At 45.2% G+C, this 16,388-nt stretch overlaps 1 protein-coding gene across 1 annotated transcript in view; it reads left to right on the plus strand.

Annotated features, from left to right (window-relative positions):
• Positions 1–16,388, plus strand: part of ITIH6 (inter-alpha-trypsin inhibitor heavy chain family member 6) — an 84,247-nt gene that overhangs the window by 19,544 nt on the left and 48,315 nt on the right. Inside the window, exons 3-7 of the mRNA XM_069748191.1 lie at positions 3,734–3,888; positions 12,156–12,266; positions 13,964–14,211; positions 14,293–14,462; positions 14,549–14,665. Of these exons, the coding sequence (XP_069604292.1) occupies positions 3,734–3,888; positions 12,156–12,266; positions 13,964–14,211; positions 14,293–14,462; positions 14,549–14,665 (801 nt within the window). The remainder of the gene's footprint in view (positions 1–3,733; positions 3,889–12,155; positions 12,267–13,963; positions 14,212–14,292; positions 14,463–14,548; positions 14,666–16,388) is intronic.

A 16,388-nucleotide genomic window follows, 5' to 3' on the forward strand; every position in this document is an offset into this window, starting at 1 on the left:
GGGCAATATACTATGTGACTGGCCAATATACTACGTGGCTCTGTGCTGTATACTACTTCGCTGTGCAATATACTATGTAGCTCTGTGCTGTATACTACGTCACTCGGCAATATACTACATGGCTGCGCAATATACTACGTCACTAGGCAATATACTACGTAACTGGGCAATATACTACATGGCTGCGCAATATACTACGTCACTAGGCAATATACTACGTGACTGGACAATATACTACGTGGCTGGGCAATATACTACGTGGCTGGGCAATATACTACTACGTGGCTGGGCAATATACTATGTGGCTGCGCAATATACTACTACGTGGCTGCGCAATATACTACTACGTGGCTGCGCAATATACTACTACGTGGCTGTGCAATATACTACTACGTGGCTGGGCAATATACTACTACGTGGCTGGGCAATATACTACTACGTGGCTGGGCAATATACTACTACGTGGCTGGGCAATATACTACATGGCTGCGCAATATACTACGTCACTAGGCAATATACTACGTAACTGGGCAATATACTACATGGCTGCGCAATATACTATGTCACTAGGCAATATACTACATGACTGGGCAATATACTACGTGACTGGGCAATATACTACGTGGCTCTGTGCTCTATACTACGTCACTGGGCAATATACTACATGGCTGTGCAATATACTACGTCACTAGACAATATACTACGTAACTGGGCAATATACGACGTGGCTGGGCAATATACTACGTGGCTGGGCAATATACTACTACGTGGCTGGGCAATATACTATGTGGCTGGGCAATATACAATGTGGCTGGGCAATATACTACGTGGCTGGGCAATATACTACGTGGCTGGGCAATATACTGTGTGGCTGGGCAATATACTACGTGGACATGCATATTCTAGAATACCCGATGCGTAGTAATGATGCCCTCTCTGCGTCTCCATATAGTAATAGTGTCCCCATTAGTCCTCTATATAGTAATAGTGTGCTTCTGTGCTTACAAATAGTAATGGTGCCCTCTATGTACCTCCATATAGTAATTATTAACTCCCATTAATCCTCTATATAGTAATACTGGGCCTCTATATAGTAATAGTGCCCCTGTGGGCCTCCATATAGTAATAGTGCTCCTCTGGGCCTTCATATAGTAATAGTGTCCCTCTGGGCCTCCATATAGTAATAGTGCCCCTGTGGGCCTCCATATAGTAATAGTGCCCCTGTGGGCCTCCATATAGCAATAGTGCCCCTGTGGGTCTCCATATAGTAATGTTTCCCACACTGTGCCTTCAAGCAAATGTAAATATTACACAAAGATAACACAAGTAATCAAAACTGCAGTTTTTAAATGTAGGTCTTTATTATTAAGGGAAAAATAAATCCAAATCTACAGGGCCCTGTGTGAAAAAGTGATTGCTCCACTTTCCCCTTCAAACATAAATTACTGTAACTGTGGTTTATCACATCTTTGGAATAAATGGCGCTATAAAAATGAATAATAATAATAATAATCTTTGGGAAGCTGAGTTCAAATTCCCTCAGGGCCCTGTAATATTTACATTTGTTTCGTGATCTGAAACATTTAAGTGTGACAAACATGCAAAAGAATGGGAAATCAGGAAGGGGGCAAACAGTTTTCCACAAAACTGTAGTAATGGTGCCCCCACTATGCCTACATATAGTAATAGTGCGCCCATTAATCCTTCATATAGTAATAGTGCCCCTCTGTGCCTCCATATAGTAATGGTTTACCATACTGTGCCTCCATATAGTAATAGTGCCCCTCTGTGCCTCCATATAGTAATAGTTCCCATACTGTGCCTCCATACAGCAATAGTGCCCCTCTGTGCCTCCGTATAGTAATGGTTCCCATACTGTGGCTCCATATAGTAATAGTGCCCCTCTGTGCCTCCATATAGTATTAGTTCCCATACTGTACCTCCATACAGCAATAGTGCCCCTCTGTGTCTCCATATAGTAATGGTTCCCATACTGTGCCTCCATATAGTAATAGCGCCCCTCTGTGCCTCCATATAGTATTGGTTCCCATACTGTGCCTCCATACAGCAATAGTGCCCCTCTGTGCCTTCATATAGTAATGGTTCCCATACTGTGCCTCCATATAGCAATAGTGCCCCTCTGTATCTGCATATATTATGGTTCCCATACTGTGCCTCCATACAGCAATAGTGCCCCTCTGTGCCTCCATATAGTAATAGTGCCCCTCTGTGTCTCCATATAGTAATGGTTCCCATACTCGGCCTCCATATAGTAATAGTGCCCCTCTGTGCCTCCATATAGTAATGGTTCCCATACTGTGCCTCCATATAGTAATAGTGCCCCTCTGTATCGCCATATATTATTGGTTCACATACTGTGCCTCCATATAGTAATAGTGCCCCTCTGTGCCCTCATAGTGATAGTTCCCATACTGTGCCTCCATATAGTAATAGTGCCCCTCTGTGTCTCCATATAGTAATGGTTCCCATACTCGGCCTCCATATAGTAATAGTGCCCCTCTGTGCCTCCATATAGTAATGTTTCCCATACTGTGCCTCCATATAATAATAGTGCCCCTCTGTGTCTCCATATAGTAATGGTTCCCATACTCGGCCTCCATATAGTAATAGTGCCCCTCTGTGTCTCCATATAGTAATGGTTCCCATACTCGGCCTCCATATAGTAATAGTGCCCCTCTGTGTCTCCATATAGTAATGGTTCCCATACTCGGCCTCCATATAGTAATAGTGCCCCTCTGTGTCTCCATATAGTAATGGTTCCCATACTCGGCCTCCATATAGTAATAGTGCCCCTCTGTGTCTCCATATAGTAATGGTTCCCATACTCAGCCTCCATATAGTAATAGTGCCCCTCTGTGTCTCCATATAGTAATGGTTCCCATACTCGGCCTCCATATAGTAATCGTGCCCCTCTGTGTCTCCATATAGTAATGGTTCCCATACTGTGCCTCCATATAGTAATAGTGCCCCTCTGTGCCTCCATATAGTAATGTTTCCCATACTGTGCCTCCATATAGTAATAGTGCCCCTCTGTGCCTCCATACAGTAATGGTTCCCATACTGTGCCTCCATATAGTAATAGTGCCCCTCTGTATCTCCATAAATTATTGGTTCACATACTGTGCCTCCATATAGTAATAGTGCCCCTCTGTGTCTCCATATAGTAATGGTTCCCATACTCTGCCTCCATAAAGTAATGATGGCCTCTTTGCAACTCTATATAGTATTAGTGTCCCCTTAGAGCCTCACCATAGTAATATCACCCCCTCTATGCCTCCTATATAGTAATACTGCCTCCATTCAGTAGTAGTGCCCGCATACAATTGTAATCGCCCCACACCCCACTCCCACAAAGAGTGGTGGCCTCTTACTCCTCCATGCAGCACAATTCAGATTGCACAATGAAGTGCTGTCATTGTGTCGCCTGACATCCCTGCTGCTTACTTGAGGGCGAGTGGCAGAGAAGGTTGCCGATAGCTTTCTGATCTGATCAGATGCAGTTTTTAACAGTATCCACATGGTCAGGACCAGATATTATGAAACGTGATGTGGACCCATCTCGCATTTGGTTGACTCCACTTAATCGTTTCAAAATTAGTTTTCAATGGTTGCAACTTTTCTTCAAGTTATAATTGGAAGTACAGCTCTGAAGAACAAACTGCTGAATTGAACAGTGGACGATGTTTTTGATGTGTGTCTTATTGTCTCCTAGCTGACGATCAGCAGCCTCTGCATCCAGTCTACCATAGTCTCCCGCTATGCCTTTACCAAGGTGCAGACTCTTATGGTCAACCCTCACGCTGAATCTAAGGAGGCAATCTTTGACCTGGAGTTGCCCAGCTCAGCCTTCATCTCTAACTTCACACTGTAAGTAGATAGGTTTTCCTACCACATATCGCTGTTATTTACATACTAAAATATATATACATTTCATGATTTTTCCCAGGCCTTTATTAGAATGATTGAAAACTATAAGAAGATGAGTTTTCATTTGCATGTGGGCAAACTGATATCAGTGAAGACGAGCCTTTCTATTTGCTCAAAACAGGACAAGAAAGCTCTGCTGACATGTGTGTCATTATAAATACTCTTACCTTGCATATATCAAGGGTGCGGCACCTTTTAATTAATTCTGCACTGTTCTGTTCCTCTCTTATTCCTCATAGAAATATGGGAATCCATCTAAAACTAGGCATTAAAGGGTTCATCCCACAAAATATATACCTCCTATTGATATGACTGTACTGTCCTTGCAGATCCGACCAATGGTAAATCAATGATTAATGGAAGGGGGCGGTCCAAAGTCCTTTGCTTGAATGGAGCTGTAATGAGCATGTGCGACCAGTAATCCATGCACCAGCGATAGGATGGGTGGTCGCACATGCTCAGTACCACTCCACTCAAACAGTTGACTTTAAAACCTTGTTCTCGCAGTCTGGCCCCGAGTCTCTTCACCTGAAATCCGCAACTTCATATATTCCTATCATAGCGTTTCACCCACTACGTGTCTTGGGGGACACTCGCTTGGCAGCAGAATAATCATAGACAGGCACGTTTTTTTCAGATAAACAGTCCATGTGGTTTATTATACTCTCAGCATAAACCACTGTAGGCCATGTTACTTTTCACAGACCTCACATAGTCCTTTACTTCATCATACATGGCTTTACAAATCATTCATTATTCAAGCCTGTATCTCTCCAGTCACCGGGTGACTGCACAGTTCAGCAACTGTCCTATGTTAGCGCACACAGTTCTTTTCCCCATACCAGGGGTTACCTCTTAGGAGCTCCTGCTCCACAGGTTGACTCCATGTCAGTCCTGGCTTCGCCAGCACAGAAGCCGTCCCAGGCTCTGTAGGTATACGGTCTCTAGGTGCTTCCAGGACGTCTCCACTCCCAGGAGACTCCAACACTGACCATCCAGGACCTACAGCACACAGGCCACTCAGTGCCAAAGCCCAACCATGTGCTATTCAGGAATTCCCAGGATTTCCAACACAGGCTTCCAGGGCCTTGCACTTGGACCACTCAGATCCAAACACAGGAACCATGTGACCCACATCCTGGTCACATTACATACCTGTAACCACTCCCCTGGGTGGGAGTGTGGGTGTGTGTGGCTAGTTTGACCCTCCCATCCCTCATAACTAGCCCTGCCTGTCTCCCATTAGCATTACACCATTACTTGTGGGACTACAAGTCCCAGAACACAACATAACTTTAGACTGACAGCGCAGAGTGTCTTCCTCTGCAACACACACACCGGCCATTTACACTCCTGCCGGACTTTGTCTCATCACATTTATGCCTCCAAGCGCATCTTGAAGCGCACACACAGCGCCCCCTGGCTGTAACGTGGGTCACCGCACCACACTATGAAGAGATTCAGCTCCATTAAAAAAGGTCTGACCGTGATCACCACTTCTTTAGTTACAGTTGGAAGAGCAGCTCTGCAGCACAAGCTGCTGCTCTAACAAGGTTACATTAATGAGCACAATTGATTTTTCTCTGTGTTCCCTGAGGATTTCACTCATGAGTAGCCATAGTAAGTAGTCCTATCGCTATATAAATCTAATATGGAGAAAGTTGCTGCCGTTTTCTACCCACTTTGCTGATGTTGGCCACAAAATAATAATTCAGGAATAACCTCGAGCTTTGAAGTCAGGCCTGGAAAAGCACCAAGAATAAACAGAAAAGAGGAAAGAAATCGTGCAAGTCATCGCCGCACACAGCTCGCTGTCACAAGAGAAGGTTTTGTCACTGCGGCCAAGTTAATCTTGGCCGGCCTCTGCCCTGGAGTTTACGCTGGCCGTCCGTCTATGCGTGTCTCTCTAAGACTTCATCTTGCCTGGAGACGCGGAGACGCAGAGACAGAGGAGCCGCTTGTATTCAGATGCCGGATCAAGAAGGAATCAACATGGCCTGCAATGTCAGGGACAGCGATGACCGATCCGAGATGTTTGTGTCCCAAACGTCCATCATTAATGAATTCTAGCGACTCCAGAGATTGGCAAAATTCAGGACACAGTGTTCCGGATCGTAAATTACTGCCGGGAACAAACATTGTTCCTTTTCAATCAAATGTGGCTTTCTCAACAACAAAAATACTGGCGTACACGGACTAATTTTGCTTGAAATATGGGTGGCCTGTTGCTTAAGAGATTTCTAGTCCTCAAGAATCCGTGTACTTCAGCTTGAAGAGTGCCTAAATGGTTATTCCTGTCTTCGTAGATTAATTTTGTCGGATAGTGCATTCAAATACCAGCACTTTTGCAATTTACTGCTTATTAAAATATGCAGCCATTCTTGAGATATTAACACTTTTACAACTTGTTGCCTCGGAGACCGACCACCACTGCTATCTAAGTTATAATCACTGGACTGAAGTTGGCGGGGATTGGGTTGTAACAGCACGACCCAGCTTCACGGACATGTTTCTCGCATGTGTGATCCCGGCCTTAAGCAAAGTGCGTGGTCTGCTGTCTAGCAACCGTGGTCGGTCTCCAAGGCAACGAGCTGTAAACAAAGGAAAATTGTTAACCCCTTCACGCTATGGTCATTTTCCGTTTTTTCCTTCCCTTCTTCCAAAAGCCATAACTTTTTTATGTTTCCGTCAATATGGCCATGTGAGGGCTTGTTTTTTGAGGGATGAGTTGTACTTCTGAATGACACAATTGGTTTTACCATATAGTGTACTAGAAAACGGAAAACAATTACAAGTGCGGAGAAATGGCAAAAAAAAGTGCAATTCCACAATTGCTTTTTAATTTACCATGTTCAGTATATAGTAGAACTGACTTGGCAATATGATTCCCCAGGTCAGTACGAGTACGCAGATACTTAACATGTATACCGTAGTTTATTTTTTCTTTATGTGGTAAAAAAAAGTTAAGAAATTTGTATGAAAAAATGTTTTTAGTTTGTCGCCATTTTTCGAGACCCATAGCGCTTCCAATTTTTGGGATCTGGGGCTCGGTGAGGGCTTATTTTTTGCACCCTGAGCTGAAGTTTTTATTGATACTATTTTGGGTAGATACAATGTTATGATCGCCTCTGATTGATTTCATTTTACTGCAATGTTGTAGTGGCCATAAAAACCGTACTTCTGGCGTTTTCAAATTCCTTTCTCATTACGTTGTTTACCGATTGGATTGGATTAATTTACTTTATATTTTGATAGACTGTTCATTTCTGAATGCAACAATACCAAATATGTGTTTTTTTTAAATTGTTATTTTCAGTGGGTCAAAAGGGGGGGTGATTTCAACTTTTTTTTAATTTTTTTTCATATTTTTCAAAACTTATTTCACTTTACTGAATTTAATAGTCTCCTTATCAGACTTGAAGCTGCGGTCATCTGATCGCTTGTGCTGTACAGATCAGTGCTTCAGCCCTGCTATGTATACTGAAATACTGACATGACGATCTCCGCTCACAGGTGTATCGTAATGACAGGCATGGGGTCTTCTGCAGACCCTTGGCTGTCATGACAAGCCATCGATATCCCATGATCATGTGACAGGGACAACGATGGGCTGCCAGAATGAGCTTTGATCCACCCTCGGCTGCTAAAGGCACATGATGGTTAATTAAATCAGCTGTCATGTCCAGGGAAAGATGTCAGGGACAAGACATATGACGTAACTATACGTCAGGGGTGTCAAACTGCATTCCTCGAGGGCTACAAACAGGTCATGTTTTCAGGATTTCCTTGTACTGCACAGGTGATAATTTAATCACCAACTCATTATTTGTGTAGGTGATTAAATTATCAGTACAAGGAAATCCTGAAAACATGACCTGTTTGCAGCCCTCGAGGAATGCAGTTTGACACCCCTGCTATACGTCATATGACATTAAGGGGTTAACATCTCAAGAATGGGTGAACATTTTAACAAGCAGTAAATTGCAAGATTGCTTGTATTAGGCCGGGATCACACATGTGAGAAATACGTCCGAGTCTTGCATGGTAATCCCCGGCCCTGCCGCCTGCACTCCGGAGCGGAGCGTGCAGCCGCGTAGCAATACATGGAGCCGCACGCTCCGCTCCTGAGTGTCGGGTGCAGGGCCGGGGATTACCATGCGAGACTCGGACGTATTTCTCACATGTGTGATCCCGGCCTTACAAGAGCTATTGGACAATACCCATTTATGAAGATGGGAATAACCCCTTTAGAGCAGATTTGGCATCAGATTTCATAATAAAATCTGCATACATTATTAAATAGGTATTTTACACCCGATGAGGCTGGTATACTTATGGCTAAAAAAAATCCATATCAGAATAGCTGTTTAATCATTTCTTAAAGTTTTCCTGTCTGATACTACAATAAGCATTTTATGAGGGCTGGACTCACAAAATGCTCATTTTAATTTGAGGATTATACAGGTGTAAGGTGGTGCGTGGAATCAGCCGACATCTATTTCTGCTCCTAAACACCTTGCATAGGGGTCCCTGGGTGTGCGCATGCTGTTGCCATTCTGTTACGGATACCTTCAGGATATGTTCTGGTACAATTTGTGTGGCACCGGACCCCTTAAACTTTACCATGAAGAAAACAGACTGTTTTGCCAAAATAAAGTCTTGTTTTCTGAGGTTGAAACACATATACTGGGGTAGCAGGAACAATGCATGACTTTCTCTACTGCACAATACAGAGGCACATTCGTAGTGGTTATGGACGCAGGCACATTACTTGTGAAGAGCATTACATATACATAACAGGTTACACTGGGGATCTCCGTCTTCCCAGTACAGGACCACACAGGTCAGTGTGTTACGCTGTGCCCACTGCACCCTAACTGCACTTTGTGAACCAGGGCCGGACTGGCCAGCGGGCAGTTCTGGCAAATGCCAGAAGGGCCGGTGGCAGTAGTGGGCCGCTCGAGTGTGCCACTGTCGGCACACTCCCCCCCCCCCCCCCACTCTCGGCACACTCTCCCCGCTCTCAGCACACTCCCCCCGCTCTCGGCACACTCCCCCCGCTGTCGGTACACTCCCACCGCTGTCGGCACACTCCCCCCGCTCTCGGTACATTCCCCGGCGCCCCACATTCAACTATACCGGCATCTATGATGCCGGTACAGTTGAATGCAATGATGGAGGATAGAGCATCTGCTGACGCGCCCTCTCCCATCATTCCCCACTCTGCCTCTGACACTGCGGGTGCGTGATGACGTCATATCATCGCGCACCCGCTGTGTGTCGGGCGGGCAGACTGCAGCTGCTGAGACCGGAGCTTGGAGCAGCGCGGGGCAAGAGGAAAGGTGAGTAGAGTGTTTTTTTTTCTTATATATACATCAATGAGTGATTGTGGGGCTATGGGGGGGGCTGCATTACATTCTATGGGGGCTGGCTGCATTACATTCTAGGGGGGCTGGCTGCATTACATTCTATGGGGGCTGGCTGCGTTACATTCTATGGGACTGTGCTGCATTACATTCTATGGGGGCTGGCTGCATTACATTTAATGGGAGCTGTGCTGTATTACATTCTATGGGGCTGGCTGCATTACATTCTATGGGGGCTGGCTGCATTACATTCTATGGGGGCTGTGCTGCATTACATTCTATGGGGCTGGCTGCATTACATTCTATGGGGGCTGGCTGCATTACATTCTATGGGGCTGTGCTGCATTACATTCTATGGGGCTGGCTGCATTACATTCTATGGGAGCTGTGCTGTATTACATTATATGGGGCTGGCTGCATTACATTCTATGGGGGCTGGCTGCATTACATTCTATGGGGGCTGTGCTGCATTGCATTCTATGGGGCTGGTTGCATTACATTCTATGGGGGGCTGGCTGCATTACATTCTATGGGGGCTGTGCTGCATTACATTCTATGGGGGCTGTGCTGCATTACATTATATGGGGGCTGTGCTGTATTACATTCTATGGGGGCTGTGCTGTATTACATTCTATGGGGCTGTGCTGCATTACATTCTATGGGAGCTGTGCTGTATTACATTCTATGGGGGCTGGCTGCATTACATTCTATGGGGGCTGTGCTGTATTACGTTCTATGGGGGCTGTGCTGTATTACATTCTATGGGGACTGAGCTGTAATGGTGGATACAGCTGTAATTATATGTTATATAGTTGTGTTATACTCCCCTCACTTCTTCTAACCTACAAGTGTACAAAGATATTATACCGTCACCATGCGACAAGTGGGCCTGTGTGACTTCAAATGCCAGGGCTGAATTTTAGTCCCAGTCCGGCCCTGTTGTGAACTATGTAAGGGAGCTCTCACCCCCAGACTGGCTGACTCCATATTATTTCACGCTGATCTCCAGATCTGGCAAACACTGAGACTTGCTTTAACTCTTCCTCTAAGGTGCCCCAACATGCCTGCTATGAGGAAACCTGCCGCCACTGTAGATTTCTTACTGAATAACTTACTCCCTTCACAGTCTGTTACTTCCACATGACCCAATGATGACAGAACTCTCTGAGGATGTCCTTTCTTTCTCTCCAACTCCTAAAAACCAGGAACTAAAACACTAGTGCCCATTACTCTCGGCCAGCCCTACAGTTAACCCTGTCATCCCTGACTAATAGGAAACTGCAGCCTACATGAGAGTTAGGCTACTTTCACACTAGCGTTAACTGCAATCCGTCACAATGCGTCGTTTTGCAGAAAAAACGCATCCTGCAAAAGTGTTTGCAGGATGCGTTTTTTCTCCATTGACTAACATTACGCGACGCATTGCGACGGATTGCCACACGTCGCAACCGTCGCGCGACGGTTGCGCCGTGTTTCGGCCGACCGTCGGCCGCAAAAAACGTTCCAGGTAACATTTTTTGCAGCCGACGGACCGTCTTTTCCGACCGCGCATGCGCGGCCGGAACTCCTCCCCCACCTCCCCGCACCTCACAATGGGGCAGCGGATGCGCTGAAAAGCAGCATCCGCTGCACCCGTTGTGCGGCGGAGGCAACGCTAGCGTCGGTAACCTCGGCCCGACGCACTGCGACGGGCCGAGCCCGACGCTAGTGTGAAAGAAGCCTAAAACACAGAATAAAATACAATTTACACACAATAAAACAACAAGGGTCTTCAGATGGGCTGCTATGCCATCTTTTACACTTTTACACAGCCATTCTGATATGAATATTCAAGGAAAGTAAAGTACACCAGACCCATTAGGTCTAAGAGATCTATTAAATAGCCTAATTTATGACTGATCCACTTTATAAGGATTGTCCCCTATTTGCCAACTTTCAGTTATGGCCTTCTGTGGGGCAGATGATTTTTCTTCCTCGTAGCTATACCTCCACTCTAGACCTCTCTGTGCCCCATTTCCCACCCCTGAAAATTCGATTGATTGCAGGGCTCTGTCTCATGACGGAGCATCCCAACTTTGGGTGCAAAAATAACTTCTGGCTGCACACAGGAGTTTTTAAGAGGCTTGTGCAGCCACTGAAAAATTTCCCATTTTCTGTAGTAGTAGAACAAAGAGAACAAAATGTTGTGAATTAAAGGGGTTGTCTCAATTGGACTACCTCTTTTTGAAAGTGAGATGGTGACCATATAATTAGCAGGAGGGACATTTTGTAGCTGCTCTCCGCTTTGGCTAAGAAGGGGTCCGAATTAGACCATTTCGTAACATTGCATGACCTCCAAGTAAAGCCAAGTGAAGCTGATAAAAAGGCTGGAACAACCCTTTTCTAGCGATGAAGCCACTTCACACTAGCCATTGTCATGGTTCACATAAGTTGCTGATGATGATTTGGTGGACCGTGGCAGTCTTTGTTTTCATTGCTGCAGTGATGACACTCCATATTTACACATGACCGCTGCCGCCAATTATTGGCTTTAGCAGTGGTTCTTGCATGTATGTAACAAAACCGTGAGGCCAGTGATTGGCTGCAGCAGTTGCACGGATGTAAGTGAAATCATCACTGCAGCAAAAGGAAGCAAAGACTCATGGAGACCACAAGAGCAAAGAATTCTCCAGAGTGAGAAAGATTCTGCAGCCTTTTTAGCCACTGATCATTTTGGCAAATAGTGGAGGATCCTGATTAGGATGAGGGGAACCCTCTTCAAATTGTCTTAATATTTCAGAGTCGGTTTTGTAAACCAGATAATCTAATATGAAAAAAACTCATAGATTTCTATACTTACAGCACAGTTAATGGTAAGACCCATGTAGCCGAGGTCAAAGAAAAACACCAGGCCAAGAAGATGTATGATGAAGCCAGACGTCAGGGAAAGACTACAGCTCATGTTGGGACCAGGTAAGAATATAAAGAGTGAAGTAACCAAGGGCACCACGTACATCACAGGAACCACGTACATCACAGGCACCACGTACATCATAGGCACCACGTATATCATGGGCACCACGTACATCATGGGCACCACGTACATCACAGGCACCTTGTACATTAAAGACTCATCTTTACTTATGTCTACGAACCTTACTGATAGAGTGGAAATGTTCTCTTTCTCCAATATTTAGTAAAATGCACGAGTGATATCATTGAACCTACATTTTTCCAAATTCTTAAAAAAGCACTCCAGCCGTGAGGCTAAAAAGTCTCCTACAGTCTTCATTAACGCCCACCTGTAACCCTTTCAATTCAAGAGATCCTCCAGTGATAAAATGATCTGTCCTTTCCACATGCCCAACTAGGACATCATAGGACATTAGGACCACGTATTACATGGAAACAAGGGATGTTTGGTCGCCCAATTTGTTTATTCATGGCATCCGGTTTTCAAACCTGCTCTCATCATCCTAAGGCCTGGCATCCTAGGCATCTCTGACGCTTACTAGGCCATGTGATGAAATTGTGTCGAAAAGCACATCATGATGTTGCATGAGGCCTATTGACATCATGATGACATCTGTTATGATCCGGTGACCTTGGAGCCACATGGAACTTTCTCTGAGTTGGTGGAAACTATACTGACCGCAAATCCTGAACTTAACACCGCAACTAGAAGTAGCCGTGGGGTGTGCCTAACAAATCCTAGACACCTCAACACAGCCGGAGGACTAAATACCCCTATAGATGGAAATAGGAAATCTACCTTGCCTCAGAGCAGAACCCCAAAGGATAGGCAGCCCCCCACAAATATTGACTGTGAGTAGTAGAGGAAAAGACACACACAGGCAGGAAACAGGATTTAGCAAAAGAGGCCACTCTAGCTAAAATAGGAAAGGATAGGACAGAATACTAAGCGGTCAGTATTAAAACCCTTCCAAAATATCCACAGCAGAAAATACAAAAATTCCACCATCTAACTAAAGATGTGGAGCGTATATCTGCAACTCCAGAGAATCCAACAAGACAGAGAAAACACTGACAATATCTAAGCTGAACAAGAGAAAACAAATGAATAGCACAGAATTATTAAGCACACAGCATGTGTGCCACAGAAACAAAAACCAGACACTTATCTTTGCTGAATTAGCAGCAAGGCAGGAGGAACCAGACAAAGACCCAAAACCTCCCAGAACCATGGACAACTGGCAAGGACTAATGAATCCTGCACACCTAAATATCCCAGTCAGAACTGCAATCAGCAGATACACCTGGCCAGGACTGCAACTCAGGGACAACTGCATTCCCACCTACAACCACTGGAGGGAACCCAAAAGCAGAATTCACAACAGGCATCATGTCATAGAGCCTAGTAAGCTCCACAGGCACCAAGGATGCCGGTCTGCGTATGCTGGGTGCCGGAGGACCAGGGGCAAATGCACAAAAGATTCCCTACCAAGCATATCTGACCTCTGGGGAGTAAAAGAATATGGACTTGCAGTGGTGCAGTTGATCAATGAATTTCTTTCTGGACCGTTTTGTAATTCTGTAAAGGCTTCAACTTCCATATTAGGCCAAAGAGAAGGAAAGATGATCACTAGAGTGTGGGGGTGTCAATGGGTCTTCCTTTGTTCTGCTTTGTAACTGGCCTTTAATTCCTATAGAGATCGAGAGACGGAGAAGTTCCGCGTTTCTATGAGTGTTGAGGCTGGTGGAGAAATTACCTTCACGTTGACCTACGAAGAGCTGCTGAGAAGACAACTGGGCAAATATGAGCACTCTATTAGTGTGAAGCCTGGTCAGATAGTCCAGAACCTCACCGTGCAGGTGACCATCTCTGAAAGGACAGGGATAGACTACGTTAGGGTACTACCTCTGCGGTCTAGTCGTTTACTTACAAACGCTGTACGAGGTGAGAACCAATAACCAAACAGAGACCTAAAATTACCCCAAAACAATTGATTTTGGATAAACATATCTATGGTTCCTACAGGTGAGGCCGCCACACCTCCATCTACTGAGATCGAAAAAAGTCCACACTGTGCACGAATCACATTCCAGCCCACCCCCGAGGAACAGGCTTCCCAATCCAACTCCGGGATTGCTGCCGATTTTGTCATTCAGTATGATGTGACCTTGAAAGACCTTGCAGGTGATGTCCAGGTAAGTAATATGATATATCGACTCCTAGACTTCTAGTACGTGACATAAAGTGAAAACGTTGTCCAAATTTCATGCTTGTCATCCAGATCTACAATGGATATTTCGTTCACTACTTCGCTCCTCGGGGACTTCCAGCAATCCAGAAGAACGTTATTTTTGTTATAGACATCAGCGGGTCAATGTTTGGCACCAAGATGAAGCAGGTGAATATGTGGGTGTAAACAATTTTTTTAAATTAAATTTGTAAGAATTTGTCAATTTGATGCCCTTAATTTCTGCCACCAAGCTGCATCCATCTGATACTAGTGATACGATTATGCTATCAGAGATCTCGGACGATCGCCCTTGGAGCCACATTTTGGAATTTGCTGTCTCAATGTTAAAGTAACACAAAAATGCTGTACACTTATGTATGGAACTATTATTTGGACATTGTATGTTAGTTGGTGGTAGTTACGCCATGTAGCATGGCACTGTATGGCAACATTGTTTCTGCCATTGTATGAGGTGTTCATTGGCAAATCTATGGCACGGTCATTGGGCATTATTCTGCACGGTGCATATAATTACCGTATTTTTCCGACCATAAGACGGACTTTTTTTCCTCCAAATTTGGGAGGAAAGTGTAGGTGCGTCTTATGGTACGGATGTAGCATGTGGGGAGGGGTCAGCAGTGAGTGGGATCGCACTGTTATGCCACTTCAGGATGTCCCCGCTGCCCTGAATCAGTGCTGGGGAAACCATGTGGTCCCGATGATTAAGTGCAGTGAATAGGCAACACGGTGGCGCAGTGGTTAGCACAGCAGCCTTGCAGCGCTGGAGTCCTGGGTTCTAATCCCACTCAGGACAACATCTGCAAAGAGTTTGTATGTTCTCTCCGTGTTTGCGTGGGTTTCCTCTGGGCACTCCGGTTTCCTCCCACATTCCAAAGACATACAGATAGGGAATTTAGATTGTGAGCCCCAACAGGGACAGCGATGATAATGTGTGTAAATTGTAAAGCGCTGCGGAATATGTTAGCGCTATATAAAAAATAAAGATTATTATTATTATTATTCATTAGCGGCTCCCCGCCCACCTATCAGCTGAGCGGTGAGCCGGGAGCAGCAAATGAATACTGCACCTAAGCAGGGACACATATGGCTTCCCCAGCGCTGATTCCTGCACCAGCTGGGGAGGTCTGTATGTCTGGGGGAGGAGGAGGCAGCAGCAGCAGGGGCCAGAGGAGAGAGGAGATCGCTGCATACCTGCCTGCCATGCCTGGGCTGGACGCTGAGTGCCGTGCACAAACAGGACCTGTGATGATGTCAGAAGTGGGCGGGCTGGAGCATCACATGGCAGCTCAGAGCCCTCCCTCTTCTTGACATCATCACAGGTCCTTCAGGCTCCCCACTAGAATCTGCAGCTTTCTCATAACCTGTGCTGTGTAAAGGAAACCAGAGGGAGGGCTCTGTGTGCAGTCATGGGATGCTTTTACCTCACCACAGTGGCTGGCTGCCACAATTAAGAGGTTAGTCTTTCCAAAACACAATAAAGCACTCTGCCACTCCTTTGGTGAACTATAACTCCCAGCATGTCATAGGATCTGCAGGACATGCTGGGAGTTATAGTTCTCCCATGGGATTTTAAAGCAGCACTCCAGTGTTATTTTGCAGTGCTGGAGTGGTGCTTTCAATACAAGCCCTGTGCCCCCATTCTTATACTCACCCTCCAGCATTTTCATATAGTACTGTACAGGTGCCACACTGGTCCCGCAGCTTCCAACATAATAACATACTATTATATATAATAACGCCACATATAATAGTATGTTATTTATGTTATTAAATATTTTGCCACATTTTTTTGCTTCAAATATTTTTTTTTCCTATTTTCCACCTCTAAAACCTGGGTGCGCCTTATAGTCCGGTGCGTCTTATAGTCCGT

This window comes from Ranitomeya imitator, chromosome 2, assembly GCF_032444005.1.
Source record: "Ranitomeya imitator isolate aRanImi1 chromosome 2, aRanImi1.pri, whole genome shotgun sequence".
NCBI classification, from domain to species: Eukaryota; Metazoa; Chordata; class Amphibia; order Anura; family Dendrobatidae; genus Ranitomeya; species Ranitomeya imitator.